Here is a 13,341-nt window from a genome sequence, read left to right as displayed (position 1 = left end):
GCTTAAATTTACGTGACTTACGAACTACAGAGTCTCTGATGGCTCTCGTACACTGTACGATGATCGGCACTGGCGATCTAAGAGAAGGAAGTCTATGGGCTGTTATATCTTCTTTTTTCAAATCGATGTTCATTTTTTCATAGCAGTGTTGTTATCTTGTATGGAATGTCCTCATTTTCAGAGTGTGAAATACTTGTCACAATAAAGTTTCTGCACTTACAATATTGCTTCTCACACTCAAGTTCAAGTCGCAAGTCCTCCATTTCCCTCCGAAGATCAAATGAGTTTGTATCTATCTGATGCACTCTATCAATTAAGTTGTTATCAATTAAGATTCATTATAGAAACAAAACTATGTACTGTATACTAATGCATAAATATGTACTTACATATATACTAGATTGGCCCATATAAAATATGTAAGTATAGTGTGTTATCTCTTTAATTGCTAAGTTATATCAACTAAGCTGTGAGTGTCATCTTCACAATCGTCATAATAGTTATGTCAACCACAAACATGAAATGTATTATGGATTAGATAAAGTAAGGTTCATGCCTATTCAGGGCTGTTATCTTGCAGACAGTACTACAACTACATAGTAAATTTCTAGGTGTGATTGTTTCATTACAGCATGATTGTCATATCACTATTTCCAACAGATAACTTATCATAGCAAGCTAATGGGTTAATATATGCTTGAACTGGTATCTTGTGAAAGATAGGTGTTTGTTTACCAAATCTAAAAACAAATGTTTAGTTTGAAAATTTTGAAAGTACTTGTTGATTATCATACTTCCAAAATAAAAATGATATTGTCATTATTTAAAAAAATGCAAATTTTTTAAGAACTTGAATAAATTAAATTGTAAAAGATTTCTCTTACTGAATTTTAAAATATGTTTAGTTTAAATACACTTATAAATACAATTATGTAATATTTGTGTGTAGAAAAAATTGATAAAAACTAATTATTTTAAACAATTCTGAAGACCTAATCACTACATTTATAAGACACAACAAATACTTAAAACTTATTTTGTGAAGCCTTTCGATAGCAAGGCTATTTTCGTCAGATACATCACAAAAGTAAATAGGCTACAAAAAATAAATTTGTTTTAAATGATAGTGAGACATGTGATTTTAATATTAATTTGTCTTGTGTGGCGTGATGTGTAAAATTAAATTAAATCATTACTGGAAGTATGCTATATAAATTTTGAATGTTATTTTTGTAATCTTCGTGAAAATAATACTGAATTTTGTATTGGTCCATATTCTTGATTTAATAATATATCTTTTGTATCTTCTGTATTTGCTTACTTTGTGTAATATGATTCCCATGAATTTAAATATCTAGGTGTGTTAACGTGTTTGAATAGTTTTAGGGTTTCTTTTGATATAGTGTGTCCAGTATTAATACAGTGGTGTGTGATGGCCGATTTTTCTTCTCTGTTTAATGTAATGTAGAAGCAATGTTTTTTGTATCTTGTTTGAATTTATCTTTTTGTCTGTCAAATGTAATTTTTGTTGCAGTCATCACATTTGATTTGATATATGCCTGATTTTTATTGATAATTTCTTCCTCATCTTTTGGATTTTTCAATGTATTCTTCTGTTTTTCAAGTTACTTGTTGTTTTATAAGTGATGTTTTTGTTTGTACATATTTTTATATATTTGTCCATGTAGTGCTAATCCAATTTGTCTTTATTTATGTATTTAATAGATGTGTTGTCTTTGAATTTTTTTCATGTTTATTTTTAACTTTTTTTAACCCTAGAGGTAGCATTGTAAATTCTCTATAGTGGCATGTATTTTTCTAATATATATTACTACCTCAACTAATGCTCCAAACTTAACATATTATACATAATTTTTTTTATAAAAGGACACAGAAAAACAAATATTTTTCTTGTCGTAAATTTTTGATGCGGCAAAAAGATTTAAAAAAGTAAACAAATTAAATTTTGTCCCCGGATTCCGTTTTGTACTTGACTTCAAGCGTATAAAAAAAAAAATTCTAATATATACATTTTATCTAGAATTTATTGGTGATATCAGAAATATATATTTTATATGGCTTTTAAAATCCATATTTACACATTTTGTGTTATTTTACGGAAAATGACCAAAGCACTTATTTTTTATGCACAGGGGTAAGACATAAAGCCGATATATACATGTTGATATATAATGTATTCAATAACCTAAAACCATTTTTATGAATCATTTTGGTTATAAATCAACTAAAAAATAAATATAAAACGCATTAATGTCACATACCTATATTTACAATATATACAAGTGTAGAATTCAGCTCCTCAAGCAGTTTGAATAGCAGTTCTCTCAAGTCACTTGATCTATATCTAAAGATTTCACTCATTTTATCACAAATTATTTACAAAAATATGTGTAATATACTATTATTTAGCTCATAAGAAATAACTGGCTGAAATAAACTCCAAACTATGGACATGGAACAACAATAGAAAGTTAACATATGTTGTGTGGGCGGGCCATATGTCTGCTGCACAACTGTTTATATATATCCATAGAGGATATCTATAAATAGTATAAAACCGAATAAAATACGTTATCATTGTAAAGTATGATTCTTCATCTTTCCAAATATATGATTTTTATCACAATCAGATTATATTTACTCCTTCAAAAATAACATAATGCAACGTAACGTAATCGGGCCGGAATTCCGGCGCTGCCACTTAGACGACGCCCGACCACGCCGTATATCTGGCGCCTGCCACTTCTAGGGTTAATATCCATTCAACTAAATCCGTTTTATATCCATTAAGAAAGCAACATTTTTTTATATACTGAATTTCTTTTTTTAAATCTTTCTTGTGATAGAGGAGTGTTTAATAATTTATAAATCAATGAATGGAAAAAAATTAATATTAAAATCACATATGTCTAACTATACAACAACTCTTCAACAATTCTGAAGGCAGCAACAAGCCTAAAACTAAATCCAATTTTAAAGTGACTTGTAATGGTTGGACCAAATTAATGATTGCATGCCGCTTGCAGACACAACAAATCTAATTTGTTATTTTGTTACAACATCTTGCTTAAATTAACCAATATAATTTTGCTGTGTCGATATCAGCAGTGATACATAGCTTTCATAAAGGAAAAAACTCACCATGCACGATAATTTTAGCCCTTCCCACGCCGTAGACGGATATATTAGAGTGGTAGACTTAACCAAAACGCCAAATACATTTATATCTGATATTTTAGGTTATGTCTCTTGGAGAGATTTTTAGTTCACAAAAGGCTTTTGAAATGCCCGGTGGATGCTGCTGCTGCTCCTTGCTTATCACGGTTGCCAAGGAACTATTTATAAACGACCTTCACGCTCTGGCAGAGGGAGGGGAGTGCCCTTTGTCTAACTCCAACCACCTGCTCATCAGTTCTGCGTCTCCTACAGGGCCATAAACAAACATATCCGTGGCGTGTATTAATGCTTTCTCGCTTGTAACGTGTACATGTCTACTATTTATCTCATTATTATTCTTCATCATGTGGTAGTGTTGTGATTAGTTTGAAACATTTATCCTGTTTTATAGTAAAATTGAAATTTATTTATAATAAACACTTTTGTAAATAGTTATTTTTTATTTTTATCAATAAATAGGCTAATTTTAAGTAAAATTCCCTGTTTTATACTTTTTTTTTATTTTTACCTTTTATAATTTAGTTATAATAAAAGTTAGCTTTGAACTTAAAGAAACAAAATGTTTGTACTTGTATTGGTGTTATATAAAGTTAATGTATTTATTAGTGGCGTGCAAAGGGTTAGTATAATGTTAGTGCTTTATCAAAAACTTACAACATAAAAGTAATTGTTTCAAATGTAAGCCACATTACAAGGCTCATGGGTTCATAGTTTAATAAATTGTAGTCAAACTTCAACTGTTATTGGAAAATAAAGAAGCTTATATTCCCCAATTATATTATTGATCTTTTCCAGACTATAACATACTTGGAACACCTGGATCTCTTGACTTATCTATGCAACGGCTAGGATTGTCTTATCAATCTGTTAACTGTAAGTTGAAATATGGTTCAAATTATATATCTAAAGAGCGTATTTTATGTTTGAAATTTGAAACAAAGATTTTTTTTTATTTGAAATTGCTAAGTTACAACCTCCCACAGATTGCTTATTTAAAACAAGTTTTGTTTGGAAGCTTAACCATAATCTACCAAGAATAAAAGTATAACTTTTCATTTTTCATTTTAATAAAATGTTTTAAGGTTTGATTATCAAGTTTTTATGACAGATAAAAATGTTAAGCCCATATGTAATTTATTACTATATCTTGTCTGTATCAGAGATTGAAGTAGCGATGCAGGATATTATATTAGAATCCTTGCAAACTTGGGTAATATCGGTACTGGCCGGGTCTTCATAATGTATGTAACTTTAGTTTTTTATTTATTTTCCCAAGAATCAAATCAGTTTAACACCTTACTTTGAATAGTTTTGAATAGTGTGACCATTACAAATACACCACTACCATAATAGTTTTATTATAAGTTGATTAAATTTATAGTTCTTGTCATTCTGATACTTATTTTTAAGGTGTTGGAATTGTGTAAAAATATTACAAGTGCCACTATGCTTGTTTTGTAATTTTGTATGTGTAAAAATGGATAAGCATATAATAAAAAGGTGTTGATAAAAAAGTAAAGTATTATTTATTTTAAAAACTTGAGTTTTATAAGGTTATTTTTTAAAACTATTGTATGCTTTTAATGTTGTACTTAATTTACAATTAGCCAAATATTTAATTTAAAAATAATCTCATAAGAAGGTGTGGATTATACTTCTAATCTGGTAAATATAAGTTTACTCTTCTTTTCCTATCAACACTCTCATGCTAAAACTAGATTTCTTGCCCTTTTTTAAATCACAATACAATAAATTCAGAATTTTATTTGACATTATTTTAAAACTATCTTTTTGTAAATTAAAAAGTTACAACATCTATTATACATTAATTTTAGAATGTACTTTTATAACATTTAATTTACACCCATACCAAATTAAAGTTTTGTATTTACTTACTGTGAGCTCAAAAACATACAAAATACGCCACCTTGGCACTTCTCAGTACGTCACTACATTAAGCTGCTGATGCTATCATGTTAATATTCATACTTTACATAGATTTGGGAATAATTTAAAACTATTTATTTCAATTTTTAGTTACCATTACTGTGATAAAAATATTGAAATATTTTATTTTAATTCTGGCGTTCCTATAAATGTTATTACCAATATTGGAACTAAGTCTTTTAACACTAGCTTGTAGAATTTTAAGAGATACAAGTTTCTGCGAAGCATGACCTTATGCTACTATTGCAGTGAATCGCAGTGATGGAGAGGGCAACGTCTCTGGAGTGAGTGTTTCGTCGGTGGGCTCTCCAGGGGCTGGAGACATGGGTCTACAACCCCAGCCCACTCCCCGGATGAATGGACGGCCTCATAGAAACACCAGCACACCTCATCGCCACTACTCGGTCAGTCATAGGCATATAGTAATTACACTACAGGCTGTAAACTAGGTAACAAAACCATTATTCATGAAGTATTATTGAAATTGGTCAATATTTTCAGGTAATTAGTGATAAAAGTATTGTTTTGCATCAAAATTCTTTGTTGTCTGAGTACTGTAATATTTTTAGGCACCAGATGAAGTTAGCCTTTTTACCAAGGCATCAACTCAAAATATAAATAGCTGAGTAAAAATTAATAAAACATAGGCCAGGCATAGATGTTATAATGCATTTTTACCATAGTAACACTGTTCTGTAAATATCCTCTGTTGTTCCTTCTCTTTCTCGCATTTTTGTTAATAAATTATAAAATTATAAATAAGCCGAAATTTTCTACTATTTTGCTAAAGTTTGATAAGAATGTGTTTAGTTAATAAGGTTAATGTTTTGTATCCATACCCTAGGTTAAAAAAAATGTCATGTTGTGTGTTTGTATAGTACAGTCCTGCTATTTTGAAAATCCACCTATTCTGAACAGAGTTAAGAAAAAAATACAGATAAAAAAAAATTATTTATAAATAAATAAAAACATAAATAATACTAAAAGAAAGAAGAATTAAAAATAAGTTTTATAAACACTTATATTTATACATTTACGTTATACATAATATACTGTAAAAAGACATTTGATGAAGACATACTAGTGCTTAGAGCCTAGGTTTGAGAGAAACACTAAACTAATTTACTCAAACTTATGAAGTAAAGTCGGTGAATTTTTTCTGGTGAAGTGCAGTGAATCGACTTGAAGATGCAATGTTCCGCCATTGCCGCATAAACATAACATCATTTGCTGTTATTGAATGTAGTGTAAGGCGAGGTCAAAAGCATTTGCCGCTTCTTAGTGTGATTTAAACTGCCGTTCCATTCTGACTTTCAGTTGTTCACAAGCCGATCAACGCAGATATGTCGATATTATTCATGAAATCTGCCTATTCCAAATTCCCGCGAATCCGAACTAATTGGGACCCAACACTGTTCGGATTAGCGGAACTCTATTGTATTTATAAATAAAATGATTTGCAATACTCATGAAAACATCTCACAAAATGTTATTTATAAAGTTATCTCTATGATATATTTATTCATCATTTGTTCAGAAATATTTTGTGTATCAACTAATAATTGTAGTATAAATATGGAGTTGTATGTTCCATATTCTATTTGATGTCAACAAAGCAAATAGCTAGCTTTATGCAATATGTAATAACGACTATACAAATTTTTATGTAAAACTGCAAAATGTCTAAGGCCGGCTGTGGAGTTTTAAGAATGCCTCTGGTCAAAGGCTGGGCTGTTTTGGAACAGGCCGTAAGCAAATATCCTTACAGTGAAAAATTAATATATATGACAGTGTATATTTATAAGGGTGGAGCCACTGAAATCTGTTGGCTCACTCTGCAAATGTAAGTGTTGGCTTTATTTTCCCACATCTATCCATAATTGACTTTTTATGAAACCCTACCTATAATCAATATTATGACTACTTTAGAGTGAATCTATAATATAGTTATATTATAAATTCAATTAACCAAGTTTATTAAATTATTTTGATTCTATGTTATTTTAATTTTGTCGTGCTTTTTAGGAGAACCGACGCCAGATTGGAAATGGAGAACTTGTAGATGTGGGCCAGCTTCTTCAAGTTCAGTCTTTACATGATGAAGTGAAAAAAGTACATGAGAAATTAGAATTTGTCATTGAAAATATCAATGAGCTCAGAAGAGACATCAGTCAAATGAAAAACACATTCAGTAAAGTTTCAGATGACCTATACATTTTTGACGAAGCAGAATATCCTGAGGATGTATTAAACAATCAATATCAACCATCATTTGTACCTTCGTACACTTCACAACCACAGCCAGCGCCTTCATTTTATCCACCACCTCCCAGAGGAGTGCAAGGCACCTCAACAGTGACTTACGGGGCTCCTGCCCCTGCACAACAACCTCCAGTTATACCTCTAATTCCAATGAGAATGCCTCTAGATCCGAGTTTGGCAAGTTATCAATCTCCACAAAATTTAGCATTTTACAATCAAGGAGCACTACCATTTGCTGAACCTCAACACCTCCCCGAGTTTCTGAGGCCAAATATTGCTAAACCTCCCCAACAACCACTTCCACCACCAGTGAATGTAGTAATAACAACATCAGACACATTGCCCACAGGTCCACCACCAGTTCAGCCCACACTGAGTGTCACCATTCCACCACAACATAGGCTGGGTACCTTGCCCACAGCCACTCCTCCAGCAGTTGCTGTTACTTCTACCCCTCCTCATAAGTTCCAGATAGCGATGCCTGCTACAGCCAACATTCCCTCATTGGAGAAATCTCCTATTGTCATCCCAGATGAAGTTGATTCTGATGAGGAAAATGAAGTAGGGTACGACCCTTGTCCTGATTTCAGACCTATTATACCATTACCAAAGGAAGTGAATGTTATGACGGGTGAAGAAGATGATGAAATTTTGTTTGAAAATAGAGCAAAACTTTTCAGATTCGTTGAAAAGGAGTGGAAAGAACGTGGAGTGGGAATTGTGAAAATTTTGAAAAATAAAGTTACTGAAAAAGTGAGGTTACTTATGAGACGTGACCAGGTACATAAAGTATGTGCTAATCATTTACTAAAATCTGATATGGAACTAAGTATGCTGAAAAATTCTGATCGTGCTTTGGTTTGGGTTGCAAATGATTTTGCTGAGGAAGTTGTTCAACTTGAAAAATTCTGTATTAAGTTCAAAACTCCAGAAGAAGCAACACAATTTAGCAATGTATTTAACGATTCTAAAATAAAATATGGACAAAGCCCAACAAAACCTAAGAGTGAAACAGGCCCCAACAAAGATGTAGATAATTCAAATATTGCTAACGATTCAAAAATACCAGAACAGTCAGGGAAAGTTACTGTGGGAGGATTTACTTTCATTTCACCACCAAAATTAAAAGATCCTGCTATTGACAAAACCAAATTTCAGAATGAAGTTAAAAAAGATGCACCAGCAACACCTAGTCCATTTGCAGCCTTTTCATTTACACCACAAAAATCTGATATACCTTCAGCTAAAATCAATACAGCTTTGAAGCAGTCTGTGCTAACTCCACCACTGTTTTCTGGTCTAAGCAATACTCAGAACAAAACCTCTTCAGTCAGTGATACAAAGCAAGGAACTCCATCTGAATCCTCACCTAAGGCAGTTGTAAAAGAGCCAAAGCTACCATCATTTCAACCTTTTGCACAGGCCACTACTCCCAGTAAAGATACTTCATATGTTGCAAATACCCAGAAACCTAATCAGATTGAATCAACTAAGCCAATGTTTAGTTTTACATCGCAAACCACACCTACATCATCATTCAGTAGTAACAAAGAAACACCCAAGTCAATATTAAAAGAACCTCTTCAAAGTATATCCCATGTTACGACGGCACAAAATAATGCCAAATCATCACCATCAGCAAAGCACGTGCTGTTCCAAGACACTCCTGAAGTTTCTCCAAGTCAACAAACGCCAACTTTAACAGCCCTTCTGACAGGCTCTGAAACTCAAGTTATTGATTTTGCTGCTTTGTCAAAGATCAATGAGAACAAAACACAATTTAGCAGTGATAGTACAAAAAGTGGGTTTCAGGGAGCTGGGAGCCAAGTATTTGGTAGTAATAACAACAGAGAGAGAAAGGAGAGCGAAGGAGAAAATGCTGAGGAATTTGTGCCATCAGCTGAATTTAAGCCTGTTATACCATTGCCAGAATTAGTGGAAGTGAAAACTGGTGAAGAGAGTGAAGAGGTACTTTTTAACGAAAGGGCAAAACTTATGAGATTTGATGTTGGCAGTAAGGAGTGGAAGGAAAGGGGTATTGGACAAATGAAGATATTGAAAGATCCAGGTACAGGAGTTACTAGATTTTTGATGAGAAGGGAGCAAGTACTAAAGGTTTGTTGCAACCATCGCATTATCCAAAGCCTTGAACTGAAGGCCTCATCATCCTCACAGAATGTTTGGACTTGGTATGCTGTGGATTATTCTGAAGGTGAAACAAAGAATGAGTTGTTTGCCATTCGTTTCAAAACAGTAGAACTAGTAAGTAAAATTTGTTAATTCAACAATTAGTATTAGTGATGTGAAGGAAACAGGATTTTTCCGGACATTTGCCATCGTTCAGTGAAACAATAAATCAGTAACACTACGTTTCGAGATCTGCAATCTGATCTCTTCTTCAGGTAAAGAACTAACCTAATACATAATTACAAACTAGGTTAAAATAAACAAATCTTACCAAAGCGTTGTGGCATGCCTAGGTCAGGAATCACAACCACCATGTTGTTTGTCAACTTCACTAACTCTATAACCATGCACTTAATAAAAAACTATACAAAAGACCAATCATTGTAACTGAACTACGGAATACAGGTCACAATACGTCTTCATTCGTCTACTGACCACCTAAGACGCTAGCCAATGGCAATCGTCACGGCAGACCAAAACGAATGGCAAATGTCCGGAAAAATCCTGTTTCCTTCACAATCCTTCCATCGTCAAAAATAACCTTCAAACAAAGAATTAGTGATGTGTTAGTTCAGTTGTTTTGTTGTTGCACTTGTATGCTAATTTAGTGACGGTTGTTAATTATTGCTTCTTTATGATAACCCCTAACAATCAGTGAGACAAATATGATCTTATCTCAAGGAGTTGAAATTAGGTCTATGTTTTTCTGATATTTTTAGTGTAATTCAAAAATCTCATCTCCCCAATGTAATAAAATTTGTTCTATTTGTTCATCCAATTTAGCTTTCCTTTTTTCTTGTATTTAGACTTTTTTTGATTCTTTTAATTTATACATTCCAAACTCTTATAAATTTATATATACAGTCGACTCTCGATAATTCAAAATTGGCGGGACATGCAAAAAAATTCGAATTAGTGAGAGTTTTGAATTACTGAGAGTTTCGATTTATTGAGAGGAAAAGAAAACTATTCGAATTACCAAGAGTTTTTTTATTAAAAACACAATGTCATACGGCAAACTAACAAAACTTAAAGAACATTATTTTCTAATGATTAATTGAAAAAATCTGTTATCTTTGATTGCTTTTTCTTGTTGATTCGTGCCTCATCGACGACTTTGTTTAACACAAATAGTGCGTCGAACACTTCCGGCCCAACTTCTGTCTGCAAAGAAAAGAAAGAAAACAACTGTCACAGCGTATTTCGTAACAAATGCCGAAAATTACGTAATTTGTTGGTTGTATTATAACTTATGACATACAGTATTTACATTGAAGTTTTAAACTAAACAAACAGCTGATTTTACAGCCCTAAGACCCTAAGGTTAAAAAAAGTCTACGCTACTTTCGGACATCAAATTCAGTAAAAAAATGATGGGTAAATTGCAGTGTGGAGAATATGGCATTTTTAAATCAGTTTAACAAATTGATAGGCTAACTACAGTAGTTTATTGCAATGCTTTTACCTGGAGAGAAAAATGGTGCAGCTTTTCTAAGGATGTGCTGGCTTCCTTCAGTGTGACAGGCGGGAACTCCTGGTCTTCCTCATCGTTATCAACATCAGGTTATTCTTCATCTTTAGCGGCCAAGATGTCAGTATCAGTATGGGTTCCCCATACTGCAACTTCGTCATCAACTTGCACAAAATCTTCAAATGGAACATCTCCTATTACAGGGTGAGATTCCCAAGGTGTTGGCTGCACAACTTGAAGTTCTTCATCGGGTGTGTTAACACAAAATCCAGACTTACGAAAACAGTTAAATATTGTCGTTTGACTCACACTTTTCCACGCTTTTTCAACAATCAACATGGCTGTGAGAATAGAGATGTTAGGAGTTTCATTACTGTCAATTCCATCCAGTACAATCTTGACTATTTCATGTCTGTAAAATGCTTTGAAGTTTTGAATTATGCCTTGGTCTAGAGGCTGCAACTTGGATGTTGTATTTGGTGGAAAAAAGTGAAGTTTCACATTCGAGAGATTTGGAGGGTTGTTATGAACTGAACAGTTATCAAGGAATAAGAGGATTTCATGATTTTGTTTTTTCATGTCGCTGTTCAATGAATTTAACCACTCGTTAAACAACTCCGTTGTCATCCACGCCTTTTTGTTCGAGCGGTAGGTTACGGGAAATGACTGGATACCTTTAAAACACCTAGGTTTTGCTGCTTTCCCGATGAGGAGGGGCTTCAATTTTTCGGAACCATCCATGTTAACAGTCAACAGAAGAGTTAACCTTTCCTTACTATGTTTCCCTCCGTGGCATTTCTCGTCTTTAAATGTAAATGTCTTGTCCAGCATGCATTTAAAGAATAAGCCGGTCTCGTCGGTGTTAAAAATGTTGTTAAGCTGGACAACTCTGCACGCCAATCGGAACACACACTGTCGCTAACGCTAGCGCTTTCCTCACAAACCTTTTTAAAAAATATACCATTACGTTTTTTGAAATTAGTCAACCAGCCTTCGCTTGCTGCAAAGCTGGGGATGCCAAGCTCTTTAGCATATGCCTTTGCCTTTTCTTTTAAAAGCGAACCTCCAACAGGAACATTTTTATCTCTACACTGTCTAAGCCATGTAATTTAGGATATTCTTCTTTTGTCGTTCTTTTTCTTCCTGCTACGGAACTCACTTCAACTATTTTTTGTTTATTTTTTAGAATGGTAGACAAGGTACTCGCAGGGATTTGAAATGTTTTTGCAACTTCCGACTTCGCTTTACCACTTTCTACCGCCGCGATCACTTCTTTCTTTTCCGAAAGAGAAAGACATTTATATTTTTGCTTAGTAGCCATCACGACAAACACTTCTTACACACAACAAACACGACTTCCACACAACACGGCGCAAACATAACCAACACTGCAAAGAGTATGCTCTGGGACACAGGATGCAAAGTTTCTTGTTATGACAGGAATAAGTTGAAATGCGTGTTTCCCACCGGCCGACTCTCAATTCGAATTACAAAGAGTTCTGTCGAGTGAACTTCGAATTACTGCGTGTTCTGTATCGGCCTAACCTCAATTCGTTTACGTCATTTCAAATTATAGAGAGTTCCGCCGACAAGACTTTGAATTACTGCGTGTTCAAAATTAATCTGTCCTCTGCGGTAAGTTCGAAATACCGAGTGTATCAAAATGCATTGAAAAATTTCGAAATAGCGAGAGTTTTTCAAGGGACCGGCCTTTTCGTTCGAATTACCAAGAGTTTTGAATTATCGAATGTTTGAATTATCGAGAGTCGGCTGTATATATATATATATATATATATATATATATATATATATATGATTTAGTTATCTATATACATAAAAATCTAAATTTACTTAAACTGAAACATGAAATTCATAGCCATAACATGTGTAATAAATATTAGGCTGAAATTGGGCAATGTCGATTAAGCAAAACCCTTAACAGTTGTGGTATCGTTGAAGGTTTATCATTTTGTTGAAAGACAAATTAGCTCATATCCCTTTGACAGATTTAAAAATAATTTCTATTCCTGGCTGTTGTAAAATCCATTTTATAGCTTAGATGAATTTTTCAAAATTAAAAATATGGATTTTTAATGATTATTGTGTTTTGTATTCTGTTACAATCACTGTTGTGTTGTATATGCATAATTATTGTTAGTTTTAAGATTTTGACATGGCTATAATAATGAGCTGTATTTATGACTTTGTCAATGATGTACATTTTTGTGGCAAATAAAAATGATAAATGAAATACAGAATTAGAAAATAAGAATGTG

General features: G+C 33.0%; 1 protein-coding gene across 2 annotated transcripts in view; it reads left to right on the top strand.

Moving 5' to 3' along the window:
* The window catches only part of LOC124359881 (E3 SUMO-protein ligase RanBP2), a 141,968-nt gene that overhangs the window by 68,295 nt on the left and 60,332 nt on the right, over nt 1-13,341 (top strand). Inside the window, exons 16-18 of one of the 2 annotated variants that reach the window (XM_046812994.1) lie at nt 3,994-4,071; nt 5,395-5,549; nt 7,171-9,669. In XM_046812994.1, the coding sequence (XP_046668950.1) occupies nt 3,994-4,071; nt 5,395-5,549; nt 7,171-9,669 (2,732 nt within the window). The remainder of the gene's footprint in view (nt 1-3,993; nt 4,072-5,394; nt 5,550-7,170; nt 9,670-13,341) is intronic. The other variant, XM_046812995.1, reaches the window with a different exon arrangement.

This window comes from Homalodisca vitripennis, chromosome 4 (genome assembly GCF_021130785.1).
Source record: "Homalodisca vitripennis isolate AUS2020 chromosome 4, UT_GWSS_2.1, whole genome shotgun sequence".
Classification (NCBI taxonomy): domain Eukaryota; kingdom Metazoa; phylum Arthropoda; class Insecta; order Hemiptera; family Cicadellidae; genus Homalodisca; species Homalodisca vitripennis.
This window is presented reverse-complemented; position numbering and strand designations above follow the sequence as displayed.